This window comes from Gorilla gorilla, chromosome 2 (assembly GCF_029281585.2).
Source record: "Gorilla gorilla gorilla isolate KB3781 chromosome 2, NHGRI_mGorGor1-v2.1_pri, whole genome shotgun sequence".
In the NCBI taxonomy this organism is placed as follows: domain Eukaryota; kingdom Metazoa; phylum Chordata; class Mammalia; order Primates; family Hominidae; genus Gorilla; species Gorilla gorilla.
Genome location: NC_086017.1, coordinates 101136002 through 101162570, shown reverse-complemented (window position 1 = coordinate 101162570; position 26569 = coordinate 101136002). Strand labels below are relative to the sequence as shown.

The 26569-nt window shown below is 36.7% G+C and overlaps 1 protein-coding gene across 1 annotated transcript in view; it reads left to right on the top strand.

The window, feature by feature from the left end:
- LOC115934923 (DNA primase large subunit-like) overlaps nt 1-26163 on the top strand; it is a 112777-nt gene extending 86614 nt beyond the window's left edge. The window contains exons 5-6 of the mRNA XM_055382109.2: nt 11730-11798; nt 25246-26163. Coding sequence (XP_055238084.2) covers nt 11730-11798; nt 25246-25476 — 300 coding nt within the window. The 3' untranslated portion in view covers nt 25477-26163. The remainder of the gene's footprint in view (nt 1-11729; nt 11799-25245) is intronic.
- Nucleotides 26164-26569: the final 406 nt, after the last annotated feature.

Sequence of the window (26569 nt, the reverse complement as noted above, 5' to 3'; positions counted from 1 at the left end):
AGCCTCCTCAAACAAAACAAACATCAGCCAAGAATTTTGTATCCAGTGAAACTAAGCACCACATATGAAGGAAAGATAACAGTCGTTTTCAGACAAACAAATGCTGAGAGAATTCGCCATTACTAAGCCACCACTAGAAGAACTGCTAAAAGGAGCTCTAAATCTTGAAACAAATCCAGGAAACACATCAAAACAGAATATCTTTAAAGCATAAATCTCACAGGACCTGTAAAATAAAAATACAAGTTAAAAAACAAAAACAAAAAACCAAAGTATGCAGGCAACCAAGAGCATGATGAATGCAAAGGTACCTCACATTTCAATACTAACATTGAATGTAAATGGCCTAAATGCTCCACTTAAAAGGTACAGAACTGAAGAATGCATAAGAACTCATCAACCAACAATCTGCTGCCTTCAGGAGACTAACCTAACACATAAGGACTCACATAAACTTAAAGTAAAGGTGTGGAAAAAGGCATTTCATGCAAATGGACACTGAAAGCAAGCAGGGATAGCTGTTCTTATATCAGATGAGACAAACTTTAAAGCAACAGCATTACAGGCAGGAGCTGCCATGCCAGGTATTTTGCTCACTGCTTTCAATGATGTCATGTCTTTTTTGTCCCTCAGTTTCTCCATTAGTACCTTCTTTTGCATTAAATTTTTTTTGGTAGTGTACTTAGTGTGTTTTGTGCTGCTGTAACAGGATACCACAGACCAGCTAATTTATAAATGAAAGAAATTTATTTCTCACAGTTATAGAGGCTGAGAAGTCCAAGGTTGAGGAGCCTATTTCTGATCTGATGAAGACTTTCTTGTTCAATCTTCACATTGCAGAAGGACAAGAGAACAAGCTAGCCAAATGCCACCTGAAGCTGCTGCTGCTTTTTTTCTTTATAAGGGCCTTAGTTCTATTAATGAGGAATGAGCCCTCATGGCCTCATCATGTCTTAAAGTTTCCACCTCTTAATACTAGCAGATTTGCAGCACCTGAACTTTGGAGGGGACACATTCAGACCACAGTATCATAGTACCATTTTTATTCCCATCACTTTTTTTTGATGTATTTTTTTCTCATTATTTGCTTAGTCATTATCCTGGAGACTGTAACCTTTTATATGTATAACAATTTTTAATATCAACTTAGCATCTATTATATACAAAAACTCCACTTCTGTATAGCTCTGTCCCTCCCCCTTATATTGTTGTCACAAATTACATCTTCATACATTGTGTGCCCATTAACTTATAATTACTGTTTTATGCATCATCTTTTAAATCATTTGAGAAAAAAGAGTTACAAATCAAAAACACAATAATACTGGATTTTTAATACCTATATAGTTACCTTAGCTCGTGTTCATTCTTTTTGAATGGCTTTGAGTTACTTTGTAGTGATCTTTTCTTTCTGCCTGAAGTACTTACTCTAGCATTTCTTGTTGGGCAGGTCTACTAACAACAGACTCCCTCAGCATTTGTTTATCTGGGAATGTCTTACTTTTTCCTTATGAATCTTGGTTGACAGTTTTTTTCTTTCTTTCTTTCTTTTTTGAGATGGAGTCTCACTCTGTCGCCCAGGCTGGAGTGCAGTGGCATGATCTCGGCTCACTGCAACCTCTGCCTCCTGGGTTCAAGCAATTTTCCTGCCTAAGCCTCCCAAGTAGCTGGGATTACAGCCAGTTTGTTGTAGCTCCAGTATACCACTGGCTGTAGTAAAATGTACACCAAGTTTCACAGAGTAATAATAGTATCGAAAAAAAGCATTACAAAATATCTCAGTAATATTTTTATATTGATTACATTTTGAAATGACAATATTTTAGATATATTGCTTTGAATAAAATATATTACTGAAAGTAATTGCTTATTTTTACTGTTTTAATTGTGGTTATAGAAAATATAAAATTACAGATATGTCATATTTCTGTTGAGAGCACTGCTTTAAGTATCGAGCACTTGAGAATGTTGAGTATTCGAGTGATTAGGTTCTGTTTCTACAGTGTATTTTAATGTTTGCTTCTGCTGTACAATTGTGTTAGACCTATTACAACCAATACTTACTTTTACATGTTGGCCCATAAGTAAGTATACATAAGGCTATTCATTTTTCAAGATTTTGATTGAAATGATACATTATTTACAAATGTATTTCTGCACTAATGTTTTTAAAACTCTCTTTTTATTTCTTATTTTAGTTTTTTTAATAGAGGAAGGAAATGTGTTTTAGAATTTTCACTCAACTATTAATGATTTTTAAAACAAATCTAATTGGTGCTTCTAAGAAACTTAAGAGTGAATTAAAACCATGAAATATGAAAAAAATGTATGCTCTTATTGCTTTTTGAGAGGTGGTTAACCTCTGTTTTTCACAGTCAAAAATTCTCAAGAAGTTAGTGACTATATTAAATCTAAAACTGGCAAATGCCTTTTAATGAAGAAATCTTTCAAAGGGGACAGTTTAAAAGACTTAAAAGTAACTCTTTGTCAAGAAGATTTTATGATAAAGATAAATTTCAATGACTCTTTATTTAATGTTCCTAAAAATCTGAGCTACCTAAAAACTCCTATGATTTTCTTAGGTAAGGGGGACTTACCAGTGGATGATAGTATTCAGGCTGTCTATTACTTTATGGAAAGTAACTGCTTTTAAGGGGAGCTTTTGTATCTATTTCATCTTCAGGAGTATCTCTTCTGATTTTTGAGAATGGTAGTTTGATTGCTGCACTTAGCTTTGCTTTTCTTAGTGTTGTAGTTGAAGATGTGTAACGTTCTTGGTAAAACTCAGAACTGCATTAAGGAAAAGATGGGAAGTTGAGCATTAGAATTGGTGTCACCAGGCCATGGTTGTACTTTTGGCTTTAATACTTGATTTCTGTGTATATCCTTCCTTTCTTATAGGCTGAAGATAAATGGTTGCTTGAAGATTTAATGTTCAAGGTGGTTCAAAGAAAAATCACTTTGAAAGTCAAGTAACATATGTCATTGTTAGCTAAGCCTATTAATTAAAACTTATATTCATTAAAATTGCATTCAAATGGAAAACATCCTTTCTTAAAATTTAATACTCTGTTTATATAGTTACAAATCTTTCTATGTTTATTATGTATTCATTACATGAAAAATTACTGATACCTATGGAAGAATTTTATTCAGTCACATATGATACTGTCACTTAGGATATTTTTGTAAAGCCAAACCTAACTACCTATAGTCATAAAACTATTCTAACTTAGTTCTATTTCTTGATCAGTTTTATAGAGTATACTCCCAGAGGCATCCCGGCTTCTTTTGAAGAAGTAAGCTTAAGGTACCCAGAAGGTTAAGCAAATTTATTTCATAAAGCAAGTAGTTTAGATTTTTAGACTGGGTAGCTTTAAGTCATTTCATTCTTCTTGGTGGTGTTTACCATCAATTTGCAATGTATTTCTTGTTAAAGTTTCTATCTCTGAATTTATATGATTATTTTTACTTCTTAATTCTTAAGTGACAGATTTTAACATTAGCTTCTGTTTTCAATAGCATATCCAGGAGATATGATACATCTTTTAATAAACAATCTAAAGTAATTATTAAAGCAGTACATGATACATCTTTTAATAAGCATAATCTTCTAAAGTAATTATATAATCAGTATAAATATCTTTCATTATTTTCATAAAGATCATAGAGCATAGTGATTCTGAAGTGGCCTGCTTTTATATTAGGCCAAAAAATAGAATACTCAAAGCACAGTAATAATTAGTAACTGAACTATGGAACTGAGGTTTGACAATACATTTCTCCGTATCTCTAAGCAGGCTTTACATGTGTCTTCTCGTTTGTCCTCCCTTCCCCTTCGTTATCTTTCCTCTCTTCTTCCTTCTCTTTCCTTCCCTCCTTGCTTTCTAAGTTTACTTAGTTGTTAATGTTCCCTAAGAGCTTAAATCCTTTAATCCAAAATGTTGGTATTAATGTGCACTAAGAAAATCAGTATTTTGGGTAGCAGTTTAAATTGCTTCTCAACAATCCTTTTATTGGTACCTAACTACAATAGAGTATGATAAGTGCTTTAATAATTAACTATTATAAAGTATGCTAAATGCTTTTATAAAAATATATTCAAAGTGCCAGAGGGGAAAGATCTTCTGTTGAAGAGGGAGCAGAAGAGAATGCTTCATATAAGAAGTGACATTTTAATTGGGTTTGAAAGTTGAGTAGGAGTTTCCCCTGTGCCTGATGTAAGGCAGATTAGGCAAAAGGAGCAGCATTCATTCAACATCAACAAATAATAATTGCGTGAGGATTGTATTCCATTTACTGTTCAAGACATTGGGAATATAATGATGACTAAAACTAGTGAGACTTCTACCTTCATGGAGCTGATATTCCAGTGGGGAGACAGACTGTATTAGTCTGTTTTTATGCTGCTGATAAAGACATGCCCAAGACTTGGTACTTTATAAGGAAAAAAAGGTTTAATGGACTCACAGTTCCATGTGACATAGGAGGCCTCACAATCATGGTGGAAGGTGAGAGGCACGTCTTACATAGCAGCAGACAAGAGAGACAATGAGATCCAAGTGAAAGGGGTTTCCCCTACAAAACCATCATCAGATCTCGTGAGACTTACTCACTACCATGCGAACAGTATGGGGGAAACCACCCACACGATTCAATTATCTCCCACCAGGTCCGTCCCATGACATGTGGGAATTATGGGAGCTACAGTTCAAGATGAGATTTGGGTGAGGATAGAGCCAAACCATATATCGCAGATAAACAAGTAAGTGTAGTGAAATAAAACTATGGCAGGATAAGAGAGAAGAATGAGACTTGTGGAGGTGACTCTATTAATTTAAATAAGGTTGTTTGGTGTGTTTTGAGGAACCCTAGTCCTGAGAGATCTATGAAAAATGGATTCTGGGGACAAATTAGTCTGAGAAACGTTACCCTATTAAGTTCTGCCATAAAGAAACTTAGGTAATTGTGGATTAAAGCCAGTTAAACAAGTTATTAGACAAGAAAACCCCCGATCATCACTAGGATTTTGTGAGCTAAAGCTCCAAAGAGCACATTGCAGGAGAAGCTGGACCAGAGTATGAGGATCCAGTGGCCAGGTAGGACAGGGTAGGAGCCTCTGAATCATGATGAAAAGTTTGTGCCCCAGCCATGCCAGGATTAGATTTGGCTTTTAGAAAAGGTACTCTTGTGGCAATGTGGCAGCTATCTTGAGTGAAGAAAGTATAAATCAAGAAGCTTTCCAATAAAAAAGAGAATGATAAAGACTTCAAAAATGGAGAGAAAAGGGTAGATTTTAATGACATTTGGAGGTAGAATTGACTCAGATAACTTTGTTTATAGATAATAAAGAGTCAGAAAAATTCTTGACATATAATGTTTTAAAGAAATGAAAGTACGTCTTCAAGAGAGGGAAACTTGGCCCTGATCTGCCAGTAAGTGAAGGTCACAGCAAGGCAGCAGCAGGCTAAGCTGTGCTGAATGTGTGAGAAATGGGAGCAAAGTCGTATGTTCAAAAATGTGCAAGACTTGGCATCTCCACCACATTTTTCTTTCACCTTTGAAATATGGGAAGGTTAGAAACGGAGTGGAAAAATATCAGCCCAGTCTAGTTTTGAAAGATTGAGTTTTTTAGGAAGAAGCAAGCTTGTTATTACTTTCAAATAAGACAAAACTTGACCTTGAATTAGATTAGCCACATATCTAATTGGTGAGTGCAGCATACCTAGCTGTACAGCGCTCTGCTCACCAAAGCCAAAGATGGGCAGGTGGCTGCATTCTGCTGCCAGGTAATCATCTGAACCTCGTTGGCAGGCATTGAAGCAAAAGAGAGAGAGGAATTTGCAGCTGGCTAGAAATATTAAGAGAATTAGCAAGAGGGAGGAAGTGTGGCTCAAAGTTATAAAATGTTGTGTGTGTATAAAAAGAAGAGAGTTCTATTTTTGTATATGTGTGTGTTATAAATAGACATACCTATAGCATTTCCCACCAGTGTTCTGTATCATCTATGTTCCATCACTGATTAAATCAGAAAAATATCACCTTATTTGCTTTTTGCTCCTCAACGCAAAGATGTCTTTGGTGAGGTGCTTTACTAGAATTCTCTTACAGAAAACAAAAAAGCAGTAATTCATCTTGAGGATGAAATAGTAGATGAAGTATAATTAATGCTTTTAGCAAACTTAGCAAATACAAATATGAACTTTTTGTGAAGATGAAAACTGCATTGCTTTTTTTTTTTTTTTTTTTAAGACAGTGTCTCATTCTGTCACCCAGGCTGGAGTGCACTGGCGTGGTCAGGACTCACTGCAGCCTCGACCTCCCTGACTCAAGCAAAGCTCCCGCCTCAGCCCCCCAAGTAGCTGGGACTACAGGCATGTGCCACCATGCCTGGCTAATTTTTTGTATTTTTATTAGAGACAGGGTTTCTCCGTGTTGCCTAGGCTGGTCTTGAACTCCTGGACTTAAGCAATCCACCTGCCCTGGCCTCCCAAAGTGCTGGGATTACAGGTGTGAGCCACCACACTCAGCCTATTTTTAAAATCCGTAATATTCTTACTGGTGGACTTTATTCAACTGATAGAGAATAGTTAAAAATAAAGAGAGGCCAGGCATGGTGGCTCACACCTCTAATCCTAGCACTTTTGGAGACCGAGGCTGGTGGGTTGCTTGAGGCCAGGAGTTTAAGAACAGTCTGGCCAACATGGCAAAACCCCATCTCTATTAAAAATTCAAAAATTAGCTGGGTGTTATGGTGCGCATCTGTAATCCTGGCTACTTGAGAGCTGAGGCAGGAGAATCACTTGAACCCGGGAGGTGGAGGTTGTAGTGAGCCGAGATTGCGCCACTGCCCTCTAGCCTGGGTGACAGAGTGAGACACTGTCTCCAAAAAAAAAAAAAAAAAAAAGTTTAAAAATATATAGAGTTTAAAAATACGAATTACCAAAATATTGTAGTTTGATGTCACTACTACTCACTTTTTCTTTCTTTGTTTTGTTTTTTTCTGAGACAGAGTCTTGCTCTGTCACTCAGGCTGGAGTGTAGGGTTGCAATCTTGGCTCACTGTAACCTCCACATCCCGGGTTCAAGCGATTCTCCTGCCTCAGCCTCCTGAGTAGCTGGGATTACAGACACGCACCACCACACCCAGCTAATTTTTGCATTTTTAGTAGACATGGGGTTTCCCCATGTTGGCCAGGCTGGTCTTGAACTCCTGACCTCATGATCCTCCTGCCTTGGACTCCCAAAGTGCTGGGATTATAGGCATGAGCCACCGTGCCCGTCCACTACTCACTTTTTCTTAGCCTTTTGATTACTGATGAACTAGATTAGAACAGTAAGTGGATTGTTAACACTTGACATTTTGTACTATATCTGGAATACTGGCATTAAAAACTAAGTCATATTGCCATTTGTATAATATTCTTAGATCTTTATATGAGTTTTTTCTTCAAATAAAAATTGTGTTTTTAAATGTCTTTGATATGATTGTTCAAATTGTTTGATATTTTTCTAAAACAGATTTAGGAAACTTCTGGCCCCAGCATCAGAATGGACCCTTGATTTGGTTTCCTCTGACCTTTGGAAAACTGTTCTTTGGTATTATTGCAATATGCAAGAGGACCTCATAAGGTGCTCTGGTTCTTTCAGAATGGAATATGAAAACTGGAGAGTTACTGTCAATGCTCATTGAAACATCTTTTGTGAGCTGTGGGTTAGACTTTGATGCTTGCAAGCCACATAAATAGCAAGCCATGGACTCCATTTACTTATCCCATTTCTCTGGCTTTCCACATTTTTCTTCCTATTCTTGTTTTTTGTCTCTTCATTATATTTCTTCCTCTTGATGGGTTTCCACCTCTATGTAGTATGTGTTTTCCTGACCTATTATATTTCTGACCCTCACTCTGGGCAGTCCTGGCCTGCCATCTTGGGAAGCTATCTTTTTAGGAGCCAAGACCAGCTTGTGAGGATGGAGGTCTGGGCTTTCAGAAGCTATGCTGCAGAAACAAACACAGGCAAAAAGTACTCTTGCCTAACAACATCTTCATTACTTTGTGGAGTATTTCAGTTTTTTAATACGTTTTTAAAAAGTTTTATTTTAGATTCAGCGGGGCACATGTGCAGGTTTATTATATGGGTATATTGCATGATGCTGAGGCTTGGGCTTCTAATGATCCCATTGCCCAAGTAGTGAACATAGTACCTGATAGGTAGTTTTTCAACTCTTGTCTCCCTCCCCCCAGTTTTAGAATCCCCAGTGTTTATTGTTGCCTTCTTTGTGTCCATGTATAACCAATGTTTAGCTCCCACTTTAAGTGAGAACATGTGGTATTTGATTTTTTTTTCTGCATTAATTTGCTTAGGATAATGGCCTTCAGCTGCATCTGTGTTGCCATAAAGGACATGATTTTGTTCTTTTTTTGTGGCTGCATAGTACTCCATGGTGTATAAGTATCTTGTGGAAATTTGACCCTAAGTTCTGTTTCACGCAGTGTACCTTAGGCATCTGTTCTTGGATTTTGGTGTTTGCCAGGTTTGTAATTTTGATCCTATATCATAAGCTGAAGTTTAGTGTCTTGGTCATACCTTAATGCTTCATTTCCTTCACCCGATTTTTAGTTTGTATTTCCTGCCTTGGAGTCATCAAACCCCCTCAGCAAGTTATATTAGTATCAACATCAAAATAGAGTTACCTGCAGAATATCTTAATACAGTGCTTAGTGGTGATGTTCATATTGGAAAAATTTAACAAAACAAAGTACAGAAGAAGTCTCAGGTTGCAGTCCATATACAAATTCTAGAACATCAGAATGACGTGGGAAGATTTTGACGTCAGCAAAGTGTGCATCTAAGAAGTCCTAACTCTAAGAGACATGAGGTATCATACTCCTGTTTCTACACAGAAAATATCTGTTTGTTAATCATATTGTTTAGTGTCTACTACGTGATATTTTGGGTATTTTACATTTATTTTATATGATAGGTTTGTTTTTCAGATTGGCATTTTCCCGAGTTTTAGAACTAGTTATTTAGGAAATCAGTTGGCAGGGGAAGGGGTTGAGTGGTAGCTCATGCATTATTTTAAGACATTGGAGGACAGGTTCCTCTTGAGTATTTTCATGGAGAACATCTGATTTTAGAAATATTTTATAGCCATTAAGTGGGAAATGCTCCTGTCTCCAAATCTGACCACTTACCATCACCACTGATATTGCCACCGTGGTCCATGGATCTACCATCTATTCCCTGAATTCGTGTAATGAGCTCCCTGTTTCTACCTCTGTCCTTTCCAATCTGTTCCCAGCACAGCAGGCAAAAATGAACCCTCTGTAAATGTCAGTTCACTTTAGTCCTGCACATAGAATATTGTATTAGCTCCCCATTTTACTCAGAGAAAAAGTCAAACTTCATTCCTTGGTCCATCTTTTCTTTTCCTATATCTCTGTAATATAGATCGTAATCTGAAATGAAACTATATATTCATTAGTTGGATTTTTTGGAGTAATGTTTTATATTTTCTACCTTAATTTTAAAAGCATGTAAGTTATCTTCCTTTAAAAGAAAGATTATTAATTTGTATGTGATTTTTAAAATTCTTTCTGCGGTTAATGGTCCTCACCCTCAGAAGACAGATACTCCAATTTTAATATATTTCCTCATTTCTGAAGTGAAGATAAAAGTATCTACCAATAATACTTGTTTACCTCAGAAACCTCTATTGCCTTTTTTTCTCATCACACCTTTACTTATTTATGGAAACCTTCACTTATCTCAAATATGATGGGACATGATTAAAGTTCTTTAAGCTATCCTGATCATAGTTGAATGACTTGTTTATAGATTTGCAAGCAGATTTTAAATAAAAATTCATCCTAATAAAATAAAACAAAAATAAAAGTAAATTATTTTTGTTAAGGAAGAGCCCTCTCTGCAAGTTGGGTCAGGTCAGGGGAAGATTGTAGTGTGATTAATTTAAATTTAATTTTTTTATGGACCCTAAAAATTGAACCTAAAATTTGCAATACATCTGTTTTTCTCACATTCTGTGGCTTTTATGTCAGTTTTCTTTAGTAAGTTTTTTACACGTGTGGATTACCCAACTAAATTTTTTATTAATATGATTTATTATTTCTTTATAGCATGTTTCCCAAACATATACATACTAGATTGTATGTATGTATGTATATCATGTTACATACTTACTTTTTATATGGTTGAGCTTTTTTATTTCTGTGAATCCATTTCCTCTTCAGGTAATTTATGGGATCATCTAAAGCTTAAATTTATGTTTGAAGTCTTTACTTCTCCAAAATTCTAACTCAGATATTAATATATTATTATAGATGTTTGTCAGTAATTATTTGCAAGTTTATCTCATCACAATTTGAAAATCTTTGTGAAGAGCATCAGACAACATGAACTCAGTGTTAGCGTTACTTGGAAAACTTGCAGAATAAATTTAAAAATGAAGAAAGTCTCATTTCAAATTGATTTTTCATATTTTGCTCTAATAATTCAAGAAAAGTAGACAGGCCACATAGGCAGACTGGCAGAAACCTGGCCTCTGTGGTTGGCTGGCATTTACACAGGTCTTTCATATATGATTTAATAAAAGGTGACACAAAATTCAGAAATGTAATCTATAAGACAATCAGAGAAAAACAATTTTTGAAGTGCATTCTTGTCAGTATTGTATAATGCCTGTCCTGTAACTGTAATTTTTTTGTGTGTATCCATCAAATGACTTTAAGCTATATTCAATAATGAGGATAGCAAGAATTTGAGACCCCATGTTCATTTCTTTTTGTGACAGGAAGATCAGCCTTTTAAAAAATAAAAGAGGAATAGAAATTAACATTTCTCCAGAATTATGTTTCCATTCATTTGAGGTTATCTCTTAATTCCAGCATTTTACTGCATTTGATAAATAGGCCAAATATGTGTTTTATTTATTTGAGGGCTTGGGGGAGGCAATGAAACTTTACAAATTTCAACTGGCATTGCAGTCTGCTGATAAGAATGGGAGTTTGAACCGCTCTGAAGAGATTACATGAAGTAGAATTGGAAAGCAAATTGTATTTACAAAAGATAGGATGATGTTCCTAATAGGTGTTCAGAATAGGCTATTCACTCTCATATTCTGCTGAGCTTTGCTAGAAATAACTTCATTTCAAAAAGGACAAATCTGACTGAAGGTAAAAGCATTCCCTCTTCACAGATACTTGTCCAAAAGGGTTTACATTAAATTTTCCTGATGGGCACACAGCAGTATTTTATGCTGTATCTGTATAAACCATTAACGTGGAAAATACATATCTAAATAGTACACTTGATTGCTTCATGCACCAACCATTAGATTACTAGATTTCTATCTACAGTTTTCGGAGAGATGTTGCAATATGATGTTCTGACAATAACTGTCAAAGTCATCATACCAGGATCCATTTTCATCTTGTTGTTGAGGTAAAGTTATTAAAATGTACAGTTGGTAGGTCAGAAAGATCACTATCTCTTGTCATCTGTGACTTAATGCTGACCTAAACCACTACTGTATAATGTCAGAATTATCACAGTGTCCAGGCTGTAGAAGTACAACATGCTACATGATTTATTGCATTTCCTGTCTGGAATGAAGATTATGAAAAGGCCAACAACTGTAAGCTACAGTGGTTTAGAAGAAAACTTAATTTCTAATTTTTATTTCTCTTTTTCCTCATTCATTTTAGATTTCGGATTTAGTAAAGGGGACACATTACCAGGTAGCCTGTCAAAAATACTTTGAGATGATACACAATGTAAGTACTTTTTTTAACTTTACATCCTAATTATTTGTCTTTTGTTACTGTGTCACATTCAGGGTTTTTAGTTGCAGCAATGGAAAACACTCTAGCTATTGTCAGCAGAAAAGGGGATTGCATGGTATTAAGTAACCTACAGCATTTATTGAATGACCAGACAAACTAAGCTTGGATGCTGCAGAACCAGGAATATTTGGTAACTAGGAGAAGCTACATCATGAGAAAATCTTTACTACAGCTGTCACCCACCACTCCATATCTAGGGATGAGACCAAGGGTCAATAAAGTTTTTCTGTAAAGAGCCAGAGTGTAAAAATTGTAGGCTTCATGGTCCATACGGTCTGCGTCACAGCCACTCAACTCTACTGTTGTAGTGCAAAAGCAGCTGTAGAAAATATGCAAATGACAGGTATGACTGTTGATCCAATAGAACTCTATTGATAAAATTAGGTAGTAGACCCAGTTTGACCCACGGGCCTTGATTTGCCAACCTCTAGACTAGATCTAGAATCTTTGCCACAGCTGCCTAGAAGAACCAAGGCTTTTGCCATCTTCCATGCAGAAAATCTGATCCTTGTACTTGTGGCTGCCACCTGATGTAACTGTAATCCACTTCCCAAGTCTCATACTTATCTGCATGGCAAAACCTAGATTGCATGTGGACCCCTAACTATACACGAGTCAGGGAAATGTGTTTGGTTTTTATCTTGCCAGCTTCCTTAGTACAAAAAAGCCTGCTTGATTATTAGAGTAAGAGTGGAAAGACCCAGTCTGGCACAGAATAGATTTTGAAGTGTGTAAAGCCAATGTCACAAACTCAGAGGCCTACAGAGATTGGGCATATAGCCCAAAAAAGTGAAGCTGCCTGAGATTAGTACCACAGAGTATGGCAGAATTATGGTGCACTAAACATGTTTGCCCTATTAGAGGCATTCACATTGACAAATTGTGAGGCCCTCTGCAGGCCAACAAAACACATCTCCAAGTCCAATTCAATCCTCTGGACCCTAGTTTGCATCCACTGATCCTGAGCCTGAATTTCTAACCTGGGAAAGACATCCAAGAACTGACTTTGGAGATCCTTGTACTTCTTGAAACATTTTGTCTCTGAGTACATATGTGTATTTTTCCAGAGTCCATGTTACTTATTAAAGATCCATGCCCTCCCAAAAAGGAAGTTGCATTTGTTGAAATCATCATCAGCTACCATGCTAAAGTTTTACAATTATTTTTATGTTTTTTATTTGGTTGTTACAAAGTAGTTTTTCTATTATGGTTATATAATTGCAGAATTTCTTACTTGATAAAATATCTCATAGGAAAAAGATATTTTATAATATTACCAATAATAATTAAAATAATAATAGTAATACCGGCCAATATCTATGGAACCCTTAATGCAGCAGTCCCCAAACTTTTTGGCACCAGGGACCAGTTTCATGGAAGACAATTTTTCCATGGTTAAACAGGGGCTGGTGGGAGGGCACATTAGATAATCACGAGAAGCAGGCAACCTAGATCCCTTGCATGCGGGGTTCACAATAGGGTTCACACCCCCATGAGAATCTAAGGCCACTGCTGATCTGACAGGAGGTGGAACTCAGGCAGTGATGCAAGTGATGGGGAGTGGCTGTAAATACAGATGAAGCTCCACTCACTCACCCACTGCTCACCTCCTGCTGTGAGGCCCAATTCCTAACAGGCCGCGGACTGGGTTGGGAACCCCTGCCTTAATGTATACCAGGCACAGCACTAAAATTTTTGAACGCATTAGCTCTTTTGATTGACATTACAGAAAGATACTATATGTATATTTCCCTGTCTATGAGTAAAACTTAGAGAAGTTAAACAATCTGTGTGGGGTCACACTACTTATAGGGGATAGAACTTAGATTTAAATTCTAGCTGTCTAACTCATCTAAAGCCTGTGAGCATAATTATGACTGTACTGTCCTATGATATTTGGTACTAAATTTGTGATAATGACAGCAGAGGTAATTGGCATTTTCCTGTTTATCTTCATAGCATGGTAAACAGGTAGGGACTCTAACTTGCCTTACATACTGTAATTGATTAATGGAAGATCTGGAGCTAGAGCCCCAGTCTGTTGTGGGTCCTGTCCTCATTCTTCTATACCTAACTTTTGAAAGTATTATTCTTATTTAAAAGCTTTTTTTAAAACAAAACTCAAGGAGTAAACATCAAGAAAATAGCAACAACAAAATCTCATTAGTTTTATCACACTAGGAATCTCGCCAGATAAGCCATGTTTGGCAACACCAGGTTTATATGACTCACTCTCTCGGAGACTGCATTCTTTAATTTGGTTGCTCCACTTGAGAGTTTTAATTTCCTATTGTTCTTTAATCATTTGTGGATGCTTTTAATTAAGAGGCCTCAGAATTTTCACAAGTGAGGTCTATTATCCAACCTCTTTTTATAAAAACAAGATATGAAAATTAGATTTAAACATTGAGTTTGTGGCATAATCACCAAACAGTAAGGAGTGGTTTTTATTTCTCAAATCTGCTTTTGTAATATCTCTCCTATTGATTATTCCCTCACGTACTGCCACTATTGCCAATTTTTAAAACTTGTTTTAGATTAATGAAGATTTTGGAAAGACATATATCTAAATCCCCTCATATATAAAAATAGTCTAACTTAAACCACACTTAAATCAACAAAATAAAAAGGCTGTTTGTATTTACTAGATCTCTCACTGTGGACTTTTAGATGTGAATATCCTCCTTCATTTATATTTTTTCTAATTTAATTTAAAAATAGAATCTATTTTTATTGTCAGGTTTCTGCCATCCTACCCCTCCCTCAAATAAATCCTATGTTTATTTTCCCGAGGCCTCTGTGATCAAACTTACTTAAATGGAAGTTTTGAAAATAAACCAGTTAATTGATACCATTTGCAGCAGCACTATGATAGTTCCATATGGCTTTTTTGGTAATACCAGCTGCCTCATTATAAGCTGTCATTGCAAAACCTCTTGATTAAAACCCAAATATCCCATAGGTAAAACAATATTGCTTTCATTCCTTCAAACTCTACATTTGCAGTGGCAGAAATATGAGACCCATGTTTGTGTGAAGGTCATTGTGTGCAGAATGTGCTGATTCCAAGCAAATGTTTGAGAGAGATTCATTTAGTAGATGTTAAAAGCTGGCCTGCTTGAAACCTGTTTTCCTCTGTATTTTTAGGGTCAATGTTTAAAATAATTTTATACTAATAGTATATTCTTTACTTTCTGCATGTTCCATGTATAAATGAAAACACTAGGTCATGTGTAGATTAACCACAGAATTTTAATAGAAAATAATGTTTTCAGAGGTAGACCTCTTTGGACACTGAGTAACTGTGGGTACTATTTTCCAAATGGCTGAGCATAATTTTTCCCCACCATATAAATCTCTAGAGAAATCTTATTAAAACCTATCACACATTTTCCTGCAATCTTAAACAGGATATATGTGATACAATTAAGCCCTTTTATAATAACTCAGGGTCATCATTATGGATATCACTTAGAATGCTGGGCTAGAAGCCACCATCATCTCACTTGGATCACTGCAATAGCTTCCTAACTCGTTTCCCAGCATCTACACATGCCCCATTCCAATTATTTCTCCTCCACACAGCTGCTGGAGTGACCGTTAAAATAGAGGAATCTGATCATTTCAGGAACCTGCTTTTTAAAACCTTCAATGGCTTCCTATTTCTCTTAAGATGAAATCTAAAATTTATAATGTATCCTCTAAAGGCCTCCACTCCACCCACCTTCCTCTAGACTCCTAAATTTGTTTCAGATCCTTTACAGGACTTTGGACCTGAAACACTAGGACCAAGCTAGTGTGGTAGAATGAAAATGCTTCACAGAATTTTCCCATCTCAATACATAAAATAATGCACAAAACATGATTTTTTAAATCATCAACCACAAAGAAAAACATCAGCAATAGTAACCAAAAAAGAAAACAGGCAAGGAAAGAAACAAAAGAGTCACAGTAGACAAAGTCATGAAAATGCTCACTTAATATTTCCAAACAGAGTAAAGGAAATAGCTGCTGACTTGAGAAGAAATAAGTGAAATGGAGGATTTAGATGTGTATACCTCTATTTCTCTATTCCTTTTCCTAATTTAATTTTAAAGTGAAGATTTCCATTCTGTTTAGTTTATGCTCCTCCCCTTCCCCCCACATGTAAAAAAACCCCTAAGTTTATTTTCCTAAACAAGACAAAAGGAAACAGCTATGTACACTTCCTTTAAAAATGAAAGTGAAAGAAGCAGAACACAAAGAACTCATCCTAGAAGAAAATAGAATTCTATAAAAAGGAAACTTCATAATTTCATTTTGCTATCAAGCAACTTAGTAGATCACAAAGAGCATCAAAAATGAGTTAAGGACAATTGCAGATCAAGAAAAAGGAGAAACAGCATCACAGAGCCATGGCACAAATCCTCACTTCAAGGCCCTTGGCACTGTTTTAGTGGTTAACAAAAAAAGATTAATTATCTCTGAAAAAAAGGCAGCAGCCCTAGTCAGGGGCTTATAGATAAAATCCCCATCTCCCTGGGATGGAGCACATGGGGGAAGCGGTAGCTGTGGGTGCAGCTTCAGCAGACTTAAACGTTCCTGCCTGCCAGCTCTAAAGAGACCAGCAGATCTCCCAGCATAGCATTCGAGGTCTGTTAAGGGACTGCTTCCTCAGGTGGGTCCCTGACCACCATGTTTCCTGACTGGGAGACACCTCCCAGCAGGGGCCGACAGACACCTCATACAGGAGAGCTCCGGCTGGCATCTAGCAGGTGCCCCTCTGGGATGAAGCTTCCAGAGGAAGGAACAGGGTACAATCTTTGCTGTTCTGCAGCCTCCACTGGTGATACACAGGCAAACAGGGTCTGGAGTGGACCTCCAACAAACTCCAGCAGACCTGCAGCAGAGGGGTCTAACTGTCAGAAGGAAAATTAACAAACAGAAAGGAATACCTTCAACATCAATAAAAAGGACATCTACTCAGAAACCCCATGCAAAGTTCACCAACATCAAAGACCAAAGGTAGATAAATCCACAAAGACTGGGAGAAACCAGTGCAAAAAGGCTGAAAATTCCAAAAACCAGAATATCTCTTCTCCTCCAAAGGATCACAACTCCTCACCAGCAAGGGAATAAAACTGGATGGAGAATGAGTTTGACAAATTGCCAGAAGTAGGCTTCAGAAGGTGGGTAATAACAACTTCCTCCGAGCTAAAGGAGCATGTTCTAACCCAATGCAAGGAAGCTAAGAACCATTGAAAAAAAGTTAGAGGAAATGCTAACTAGAATAACTAGTTTAGAGAACATAAATGACCTGATGGAACTGAATAACACAGCAAGAGAACCTCATGAAGCATACACAAGTATCCATAGCTGAATTGATCAAGCGGAAGAACAGATATCAGAGATTGAAGATTAACTTAATGAAATAAAGCAAGAGACAAGATTACAGAAAAAAGAATGAAAAGGAATGAACAAAGCCTCCAAGAAATATGGGACTATGTGAAAAGACCAAACCTATGTTTGATTGGTGTACCTGAAAGTGACCGGGAGAATGGAACCGAGTTGGAAAACACTTCAGGATATAATCCAGGAGAACTTCCCCAACCTAGCAAGACAGGCCAACATTCAAATTCAGGAAATGCAGAGAACACCACAAAGATACTCCTCGAGAAGAACAACCCCAAGACACATAATTGTCAGATTCACCAAGGTTAAAATGAAGGAAAAAATGTTAAGGGCAGCCAGAGAGAAAGGTCAGGTTACCCACAAAGGGAAACCCATCAGACTAACAGCGGATCTCTCTGCAGAAACCCTACAAGCCAGAATAGAGTGGGAGCCAATATACAACATTCTTAAAGAAAAGAATTTTCAACCCAGAATTTCATATGCAGCCAAACTAACCTTCATAAGCGAAGGAGAAATAAAATCCTTTACAGACAAGCAAATGCTGAGAGATTTTGTCACCACTAGGCCTGCCTTACAAGAGCTCCTAATGGAGGCACTAAACATGGAAAGGAACAACTGGTACCAGCAACTGCAATAACATATCACATTCTAAAGACTATCGACACTATTAAGAAATTGCATCAACTAACGGGCAAAATAACCAGCTAGCATCATAAGGACAGGGTCAGATTCACACATAACAGTATGAACTTGAAATGTAAAGAGGCTAAATGCCCCAGTTAAAAGACACAGACTGGCAAATTGGATGAAGAGTCAAGACCCATCGGTGTGCTGTATTCAGGAAACCATCTCACAGGTAAAGACACACATAGGCTCAAAATAAAGGGATGGAGGAATATTTATCAAGCAAACAGAAAGCAAAAAAAAAAAAAAAAAAAGCAGGGATTGCAATCCTAGTCTCTGATAAAACAGACTTAAAACCAACAAAGATCAAAAGAGAGAAGGGCATTACATAATGGTAAAGGGATCAATGCAAAAAGAAGAGCTAACTAATACAGGAGTGCCCAGATTCATAAAGCGAGTTCTTAGAGACGTACAAAGAGATGTAGACTCCTGCACAATAATAGTGGGAGACTTTAACACCCCACTGTCAATATTAGATCAACGAGACAGAAAATTAACAAGGATATTCTGGACTTCAACTCAGCTCTGGACCAAGTGGACCTAATAGACATCTACAGAACTCTCCACCCCAAATCAACAGAATATACATTCTTCTCAGCACCACATTGCACTTATTCTAAAATTGACCACATAATTAGAAGTAAAACACTCCTCAACATATGCAAAAGAATGGAAATCTTAACAAACAGTCTCTCAGACCACAGTGCAATCAAATTAGAACTCAAGATTAAGAAACTCACTCAAAACCGCACAACTACATGGAAACCAAACAGTCTGCTCCTGAATTACTGCAGGGTAAATAATAAAATTAAGGCAGAAATAAATAAGTTCTTGAAACCATTGAGAACAAAGACAGAACGTACCAGAATCTCTGGGACATAGCTAAAGCAGTGTTTAGAGGGACATTTATAGCCCTAAATGCCCACAAGACAAAGCAAGAAAGATCTAAAGTCAACACCCTAGCATCACAATTAAAAGAACTAGAGAAGCAAGAGCACACAAATTCAAAAGCTAGCAGATGGCAAGAAATAACTAAGATCTGAGCAGAACTGAAGGAGATAGAGACACAAAAAAACCTTCAAAAAATCAATGAATCCAGAAGCTGGTTTTTTGAAAAGATCAAAAAAGTACACTGCTAGCCAGACTAACAAAGAAGAAAAGAGAAACGAATCAAATAGATGCAATAAAAAATGATAAAGGGGATATCACCACTGATCCCACAGAAATAAAAACGACCATCAGAGAATACTGTAAACACCTCTACACAAATAAACTAGAAAGTTTGGAAGAAATGGATACATTTCTGGACACATACACCCTCCCAAGACTAAACCAGGAAGAAGTCAAATCCCTGAATAGACTAATAACAAGTTCTGAAATTGAGGCAGTAATAGCCTATCAACCAAAAAAAAGCCCAGAACCAGACAGATTCACAGACAAATTCCACCAGAGGTTCACAGCAGAGCTGGTACCATTCTTTCTGAAACTTCTAAACAACAGAAAAAGAGGGAGTCCTCTCTAACTCATTTTATGAGGCCAGCATCATCCTGATTCCAAAACCTGGCAGAGACACAACAAAAAAAGAAAATTTCTGGCCAATATCCCTGGTGAACATCGATGCAAAAAATCCTCAATAAAATACTGGCAAACTGAATCCAGCAACACATCAAAAAGCTTATCTGCCATGATCAAGTCAGCTTCATCCCTGGGATGCAAGGCTGGTTCAACATACGCAAATCAATAAACATAATCCAGTGCATAAACAGAACCAATGACAAAATCCACATGATTATCTCAATAGATGCAGAAAGGGCCTTCAACAAAATTCAACATCCCTTCATGCTAAAAATTCTCAATAAACTAGGTATTGATGGCACATATCTCAAAATAGTAAGAGCTATTTTTTGACAAACCCACAGCCAATATCATACTGAATGGGCAAAACTGGAGGCATTCACTTTGAAAACCAGCGCAAGACAAGGATGCCCTCTCTCACCACTCCTATTCAACACAAAATTGGAAGTTCTAGCCAGCGCAATCAGGCAAGAGAAAGAAATAAAGGGTATTCAAATAGGAAGAGAGGGAGTCAAATTGTCTCTGTTTGCAGATGACATGATTTTACATTTAGAAAACCCCGTTATCTCAGCCCAAAAACTTCACAAGCTGATCAGCAACTTCAGCAAAGTCTCAGGATACAAACTCTGTGCAAAATCACAAGCATTCCTATACACCTCTAATAGAAAGAGACCCAAATCATGAGTGAACTTCCATTCACAACTGCTACAAAGAGAATAAAATACCTAGCAATACAACTTCCAAGGGATGTGAAGGACCTCTTGAAGGAGAACTACAAACCACTGCTCAAGGAAATAAGAGAGGACACAAACAAATGGGGAAACATTCCATGCTCATGGATAGGAAGAATCAATATCGTGAAAATGGCCGTAATGCGCAAAGTAATTTACAGATTCAATGCTATCCCCATCAAGCTACCATTGACTTTCTACACAGAATTAGAAAAAACTACTTTAAATTTCATATGGAACCAAAAAAAGGCCCACATAGCCAAGATAATCCTAAGCAAAAAAAAAAAAAAAAAAAACAATGCTAGAGGCATCACACTACCTGACTTCAAACTATACTACAAGGCTACAGTAACCACAACAGCATGGTACTGGTACCAAAACAGATATATAGACCAATGGAACAGAACAGAGGCCTCAGAAATAATGCCACAGATCTACAACCTTCTGATTGTTGACAAACCTGACAAAAACAATCAATGGGGAAAAGATTCTCTATTTAATAAATAGTTTTGAAAAAACTGGCTAGCCATATGCAGAAAACTGAAACTGGACCCCTTCCTTACACCTTATACAAAAATTAACTCAAGTTGGATTAAAGACTTAAACGTAAGACCTAAAACCATAAAAACCCTAGAAGAAAACCTAGGCAAAACCAATCAGGACATAGGCATGGGCAAAGACTTCACGACTAAAACACCAAAAACAACGGCAACAAAAGCCAAAATTGATAAATGAGATCTAATTAAACTAAAGAGCTTTTGCACAGCAAAAGAAACTATCATCAGAGTGAACAGGCAACCTACAGAATGGGAGAAAATTTTTGCAATCTATCCATCTGACAAAGGGCTAATATCCAGAATCTACAAAGAACTTAAATTTACAAGAAACAAACAATCCCATCAAAAAGTGGGCGAAGGATATGAACAGACACTTTGCAAAAGAAGACATTTATGTGGCCAACAAACATATGAAAAAATGCTCATCATAACTGGTCATCAGAGAAATGCAAATCAAAACTGCAATGAGATACCATCTCATGCCAGTTAGAATGACAATCCTTAAAAAGTCAGGAAACAACAGATGCTGGAGAGGATGTGGAGAAATAGGAATGCTTTTACACTGTTGGTGGGAGTGTAAATTAGTTCAACCATTGTGGAAGACAGTGTGGTGATTCCTCAAGGATCTAGAACCAGAAATATCATTTGACCCAGCAATCCCAGTACTGGGTTGTACCCAAAGGATTATAAATCATGCTACTGTAAAGACACATGCACACGTATGTTTATTGTGGCATTGTTCACAATAGCAAAGACTTGGAACCAACCCAAATGCCCACCAATGATAGACTGGGTAAAGAATATGTGGCACATATACACCATGGAATACTATGCAGCCATTAAAAAGGATGAGTTCATGTCCTTTGCAGGGACATGGATGAAGCTGGAAACCATCATTCTCAGCAAACTAACACAAGAACAGAAACCAAACACTGCATGTTCTCACTCATAAGTGGAAGTTGAACAATGAGAACACATGGACACAGGGAGGGAAATATCACACACCAGGGCCTGTTTCGGGGGGTGGGGGTGCTAGGTGAAGGATGGCATTAGTAGAAGTCCCTAATGTAGATAACAGGTTGGTGGGCACAGCAAACCACCATGGCATGTATATACCTATGTAACCTGCATGTTCTGCACATGGACTCCAGAACTTTAAGTACAATTTAAAAAATATTAATTAAAATGAGGATTCATTAACGATATGCACATACCTTAAATATTATATCTTAAAGTTAAGACATTTAAATGCCATTTATTAGTTAGGGCAGGGTCTTTTGAGTATCGTTTAGTGTTTGGAATTTGATTTTATCTTTCTTTTATAAACTATACCCATAATATGGCATCAGAAATTTCCAGTTTGGATTCCTTAAAGTAGAAAAGGAACGTGATATATGCAAGGCAATAGGATCTTTCTCCCTCTCCTTCTGTGACCTCCACCTTTTTTTTTAAGTGACTTGCTTTTCTTGACTCTTTAAAAACATTTTCTTTAGATTTCATAGAACAACTCTTTTTTTTACATTCATTTTTATTTACTTTTCCCATAGCAACCCTATGACCTAACACTGTTATCTCCATTTCATCGATGGAGAAACTCAGACTTTAAAAAGATTACCCTATTTTGTGCAATAAATGAATTATAATTGATTCATTTGAAGTCTAATAAATGTATTGATAACTGACAACTTGAAGCGAGGTATAGAAAATGCCAAGATATTATTATAGCATAAGATACTAGGCTATTTTTGCATGAAATAATACAACTATGTTTTTATAATCTTTGTAGCCAAGTTTATCTCTAGAAATAAAATTTATAATGGAGATATCATTATCAGTATGATTTTGCATACAATCTCTTAAAACAAATTTCAGAGCAACTAATGATCTAGTCAGAAGGCCTGAATTTTAATTCAGACAAAACCAGTTACTAATTCTATGACCTTGAATAAACTATCTATTCTCCTTAGGCCTCTGTACATGGAGGAGATTGAATTTAATGGATTCCCCAAGGTCTTTCTAATCTCTGATTTTCTGTTTACAAACTATTTTACAGACTTTAATAAAGCCTTCTGATTAAAATGTATTAGACAATAAACAGACTTTTTGTGAAACACATTGCAAAATGCAAAATTTATATTGGATTTCCCAGTTTTTAATGAACTGGGTGAAAATTGAATGTAACAAAAAAGTTCATAATAAAACAGTTCATAAATGATTCCATTGTTAATAAAAATTATAAATATAAAACATTTCAGAAACATTTTGAAATCAAGCAGCTAAGTTAAAAAAATAAAGCAAAGATAAAAATTTGTTCTTAATGATCTATAACTCTTAAAATCAGTCTGTATACTATCCATCTGTTACACACTGGAATTACTATAAAATTAGCCTAACATGTATTAACAACTAGCAAAAGAGAACCAGAGATTCCTAGGGTGCTTAAATAAGTATTACCAGAAAAGACTCATGTTTCTGTCTGTTGGTCCGTCCACCAGTAGGGTTCATTCTAGACCACAGCAGCAACCCCTTTTTCCCTGGCCAATTCATTTTAATCTACTACAAGATTATACATAGCTTTAATCACACCACATCTCTTTTTAAGGGTTTTTGGTGACTCTGTTGCCTAGAGAATTAGGTCTTGACCACTTACCCTGATTTTCAACTCTCTCTCAGGCTGGCCCCTGCCTGTCTTTCCAACCTCATTCCTTATTGTTTCCTTGTATGTGCCTTTCATAATAGGCTATGTGAACTATTTAATATTTGCTTTCCCAGGACATTCCCTCTTTACCTTGCTCATGTGGCCCTGCTGCAAATATTGCCTTTCCCCTCATCATCCCAGCTTTTCACTCTCTCCATCTTTCCAGACGCAACTCAAATAGCACTCCTCTTACAAAGCCTTCCTTGATCTCCTCAGTCGAAATTTCTCTCTACTGTGGAGTGTAATAGGCCTTTATCTGTGACCCTCATCAGTTCTCCATTCTTGGTAGAGGTTTTTAGGTATATGACTTACTGGGTTGGAAATTTGAATTAGTCAAATATATTCCTGTATGCTGAATAGTGAATAGTTTAAAACACAGTCTTTTATATAGTAAGGCTTTAACTAAATATGCAAAAGTATCACTGGTATACACTATTTCTGGGTTCACTTCACCAAATATTTATTAGATACCTACAGTGTGCAAGTCACTTCAGTACGAAGGGTGAGATGTAAAAGGATTAGTTAATACAAGACAGATGAACAAAAGAAATGGAATCACTTCTCAGTTTCCAAAAACTTGATAAATGAAAATACCACCAAAGAAACCAACAGTCACTCACTCAAGCAAAATGATATTTTTGTTGTCAACTCCAACTGCAGAAGGCGAGAAGGCAGGGATTTGAGACTGTGGAAAGTGAAACTGAATATAAGGAGAGATTACTAGAGTGCATAATTTGAAATGATACTCAAAATTAAAGTTTAATGATAGTATTTGAGAAAAAATAACATAAGTTATGAACCAGGCATGTTTGTATTCAGTCACAGTGAAATTTACAAGAAGAGATTTTCTGTAAAAAGACCAAGGAAAGACCAAGATTAGAATGAAGAATTACATTGACTTAGGTTGCTTTTTCAGTTTATATCATACTAAATGAGTGCACATGCCAGACTTACAAGTCAGCTCTAAAACACAAGTGGTATCAGGGACCAGTATCAAAATGATCAAAAATGATTTTACGATCACTTAAAAACCCACAAATATTTATTGGCCTACAATGTGGTAGGCCTTTTCTTGGAACTGGGGATACAATAATGAATCACACAGGTCCCTAACCTGTGCCTCACTAACATACAATGTCATTCACACACATACACACACACACACACACACACACATACACACAGGTTTGTATTCCAAACACATTTTTATAGTTTTCTAATTTTTTGTTTTGATGTAATTGTCAACCAGAATTGGTAATGTTTTGGGTATTGCCAGAATTGAGGGCTTGGTGTAGATGGGAGGTGGCAGGTGGGAGTTGGGGGCTGGGGAGGTGAGAGAAAGGTGTCTAGTATGCCCCAAGGATGAATGGTGATACCAGTCACTGAGAGCAAAGGATGAGGAGAGGGGAAAGGATATGTTTCCTGTTGGGTTTGAGCTGCCTTTGAGCCATCTTAGATGTTGAGTAGGTGTTGGATATGGGACTGAAACTAGATAGGGAACTGGAGCCAAACACAGAGGCTCAGACTAGAAATAAAAATGTGGCAGCCATTTAGGTTTGGGTAGTGGTTGAAGCTCTCTTTGAATGAAATGGTGTAAGTAGCTGATTAAGTGTTAGAATGCATACAGCTAGAATCCATGTTTCAGGTATTAAGTTTTAAACAAGTACTAAAACAGCTTTTGAAACTCATATATTTATAGCTTTGCCATGTATTAATGCAATATAAATTTCCTTCCTTTACAGGTGGATGATTGTGGCTTTTCTTTGAATCATCCTAATCAGTTCTTTTGTGAGAGCCAACGTATTCTAAATGGTGGTAAAGACATAAAGAAGGAACCTATCCAACCAGAAACTCCTCAACCCAAACCAAGTGTCCAGAAAACCAAGGATGCATCATCTGCTCTGGCCTCTTTAAATTCCTCTCTGGAAATGGATATGGAAGGACTAGAAGATTACTTTAGTGAAGATTCTTAGGCAGTTTTGTAACCCTTTTTCCTCAATAGCCTGTTTCCTGTTTTTAAGATTTTGCCTTTGTTGTTGAAAAAGGGTTTCACTCTGTCACCAAGGCTTAGTGCAGTGACACAATTACAGCTGATTGCAGCCTTGACCTTCCCAGCTCAAGTGATCCTGCTACCTCAGCCTCCCAAGTAGTTGGGACCACAGGTGTGCACCCCATATCCAGCTAATTTTTTTCATTTTTTTTTGTAGAGGTGAGGGTCTCCCTATGTTGCCCAGGCAGATCTCAGACTCCTGGGCTCAAGCGATCCTCACACCTCAGCCTCCCAGAGTGCTGGGATTACAGTTGTGAGCCACTGTGCCTGGTCTTTCTTTTTTTAACCTTTTTGTTTAACTTCTCTCTTCATTGCATCCCAATCCATCTACAGGCATGCACACTTATTAGGAAAGCAGGTTTGAGGTAACAACAGAGACTTTCACTATATTTTACTTTGACAGAAGGAAAGAGGAAGAGTTTCTATTAAAATCTGTCATTTGAGTGATGTCATTTAAGTCCTATTTTAGGAGATAAAAACAGCTTTGGGGACTGGTTAAAGTCCCCCAGAAACTACAATAAAGAATAACTTTTGTTTTAACTCTTAATCACTTTGTAATTTTGACTCAATCCTTTTCTGGACCATTTTTGTTAATAAATATCAAAGTGTACATGACAGTGTCTGCATATAATTGGGATAGTCTTATGTCATAACAGATTGGACATTACTTCAGTTTTAAAGTGGTAATTTGAAGTATCCAACACACTGCTGATCACTAATGAATATTTTAAACTTTTCTTTACCTTTTTTTAAGAGTTGACCTATTTGTGGTTATTCTACATCAGGCACCAGACTCTCCTGAGTGAACTGTGACTTGGGAATTAAAATAAAGTATAGCCAGTTATATTTATTAAGGAATAATAGGGATATTTTATTATGTAAAATAATGACACGTCTTATCTGCTGCCATTACTCTGGGGACAGGTTCATGAAGAATAGACAATTACCAAGCAAGAAGGTTGTACATATAAAATAAAGTGTTTATTTTACCCTCCAACTTCCATACCTTATTACTT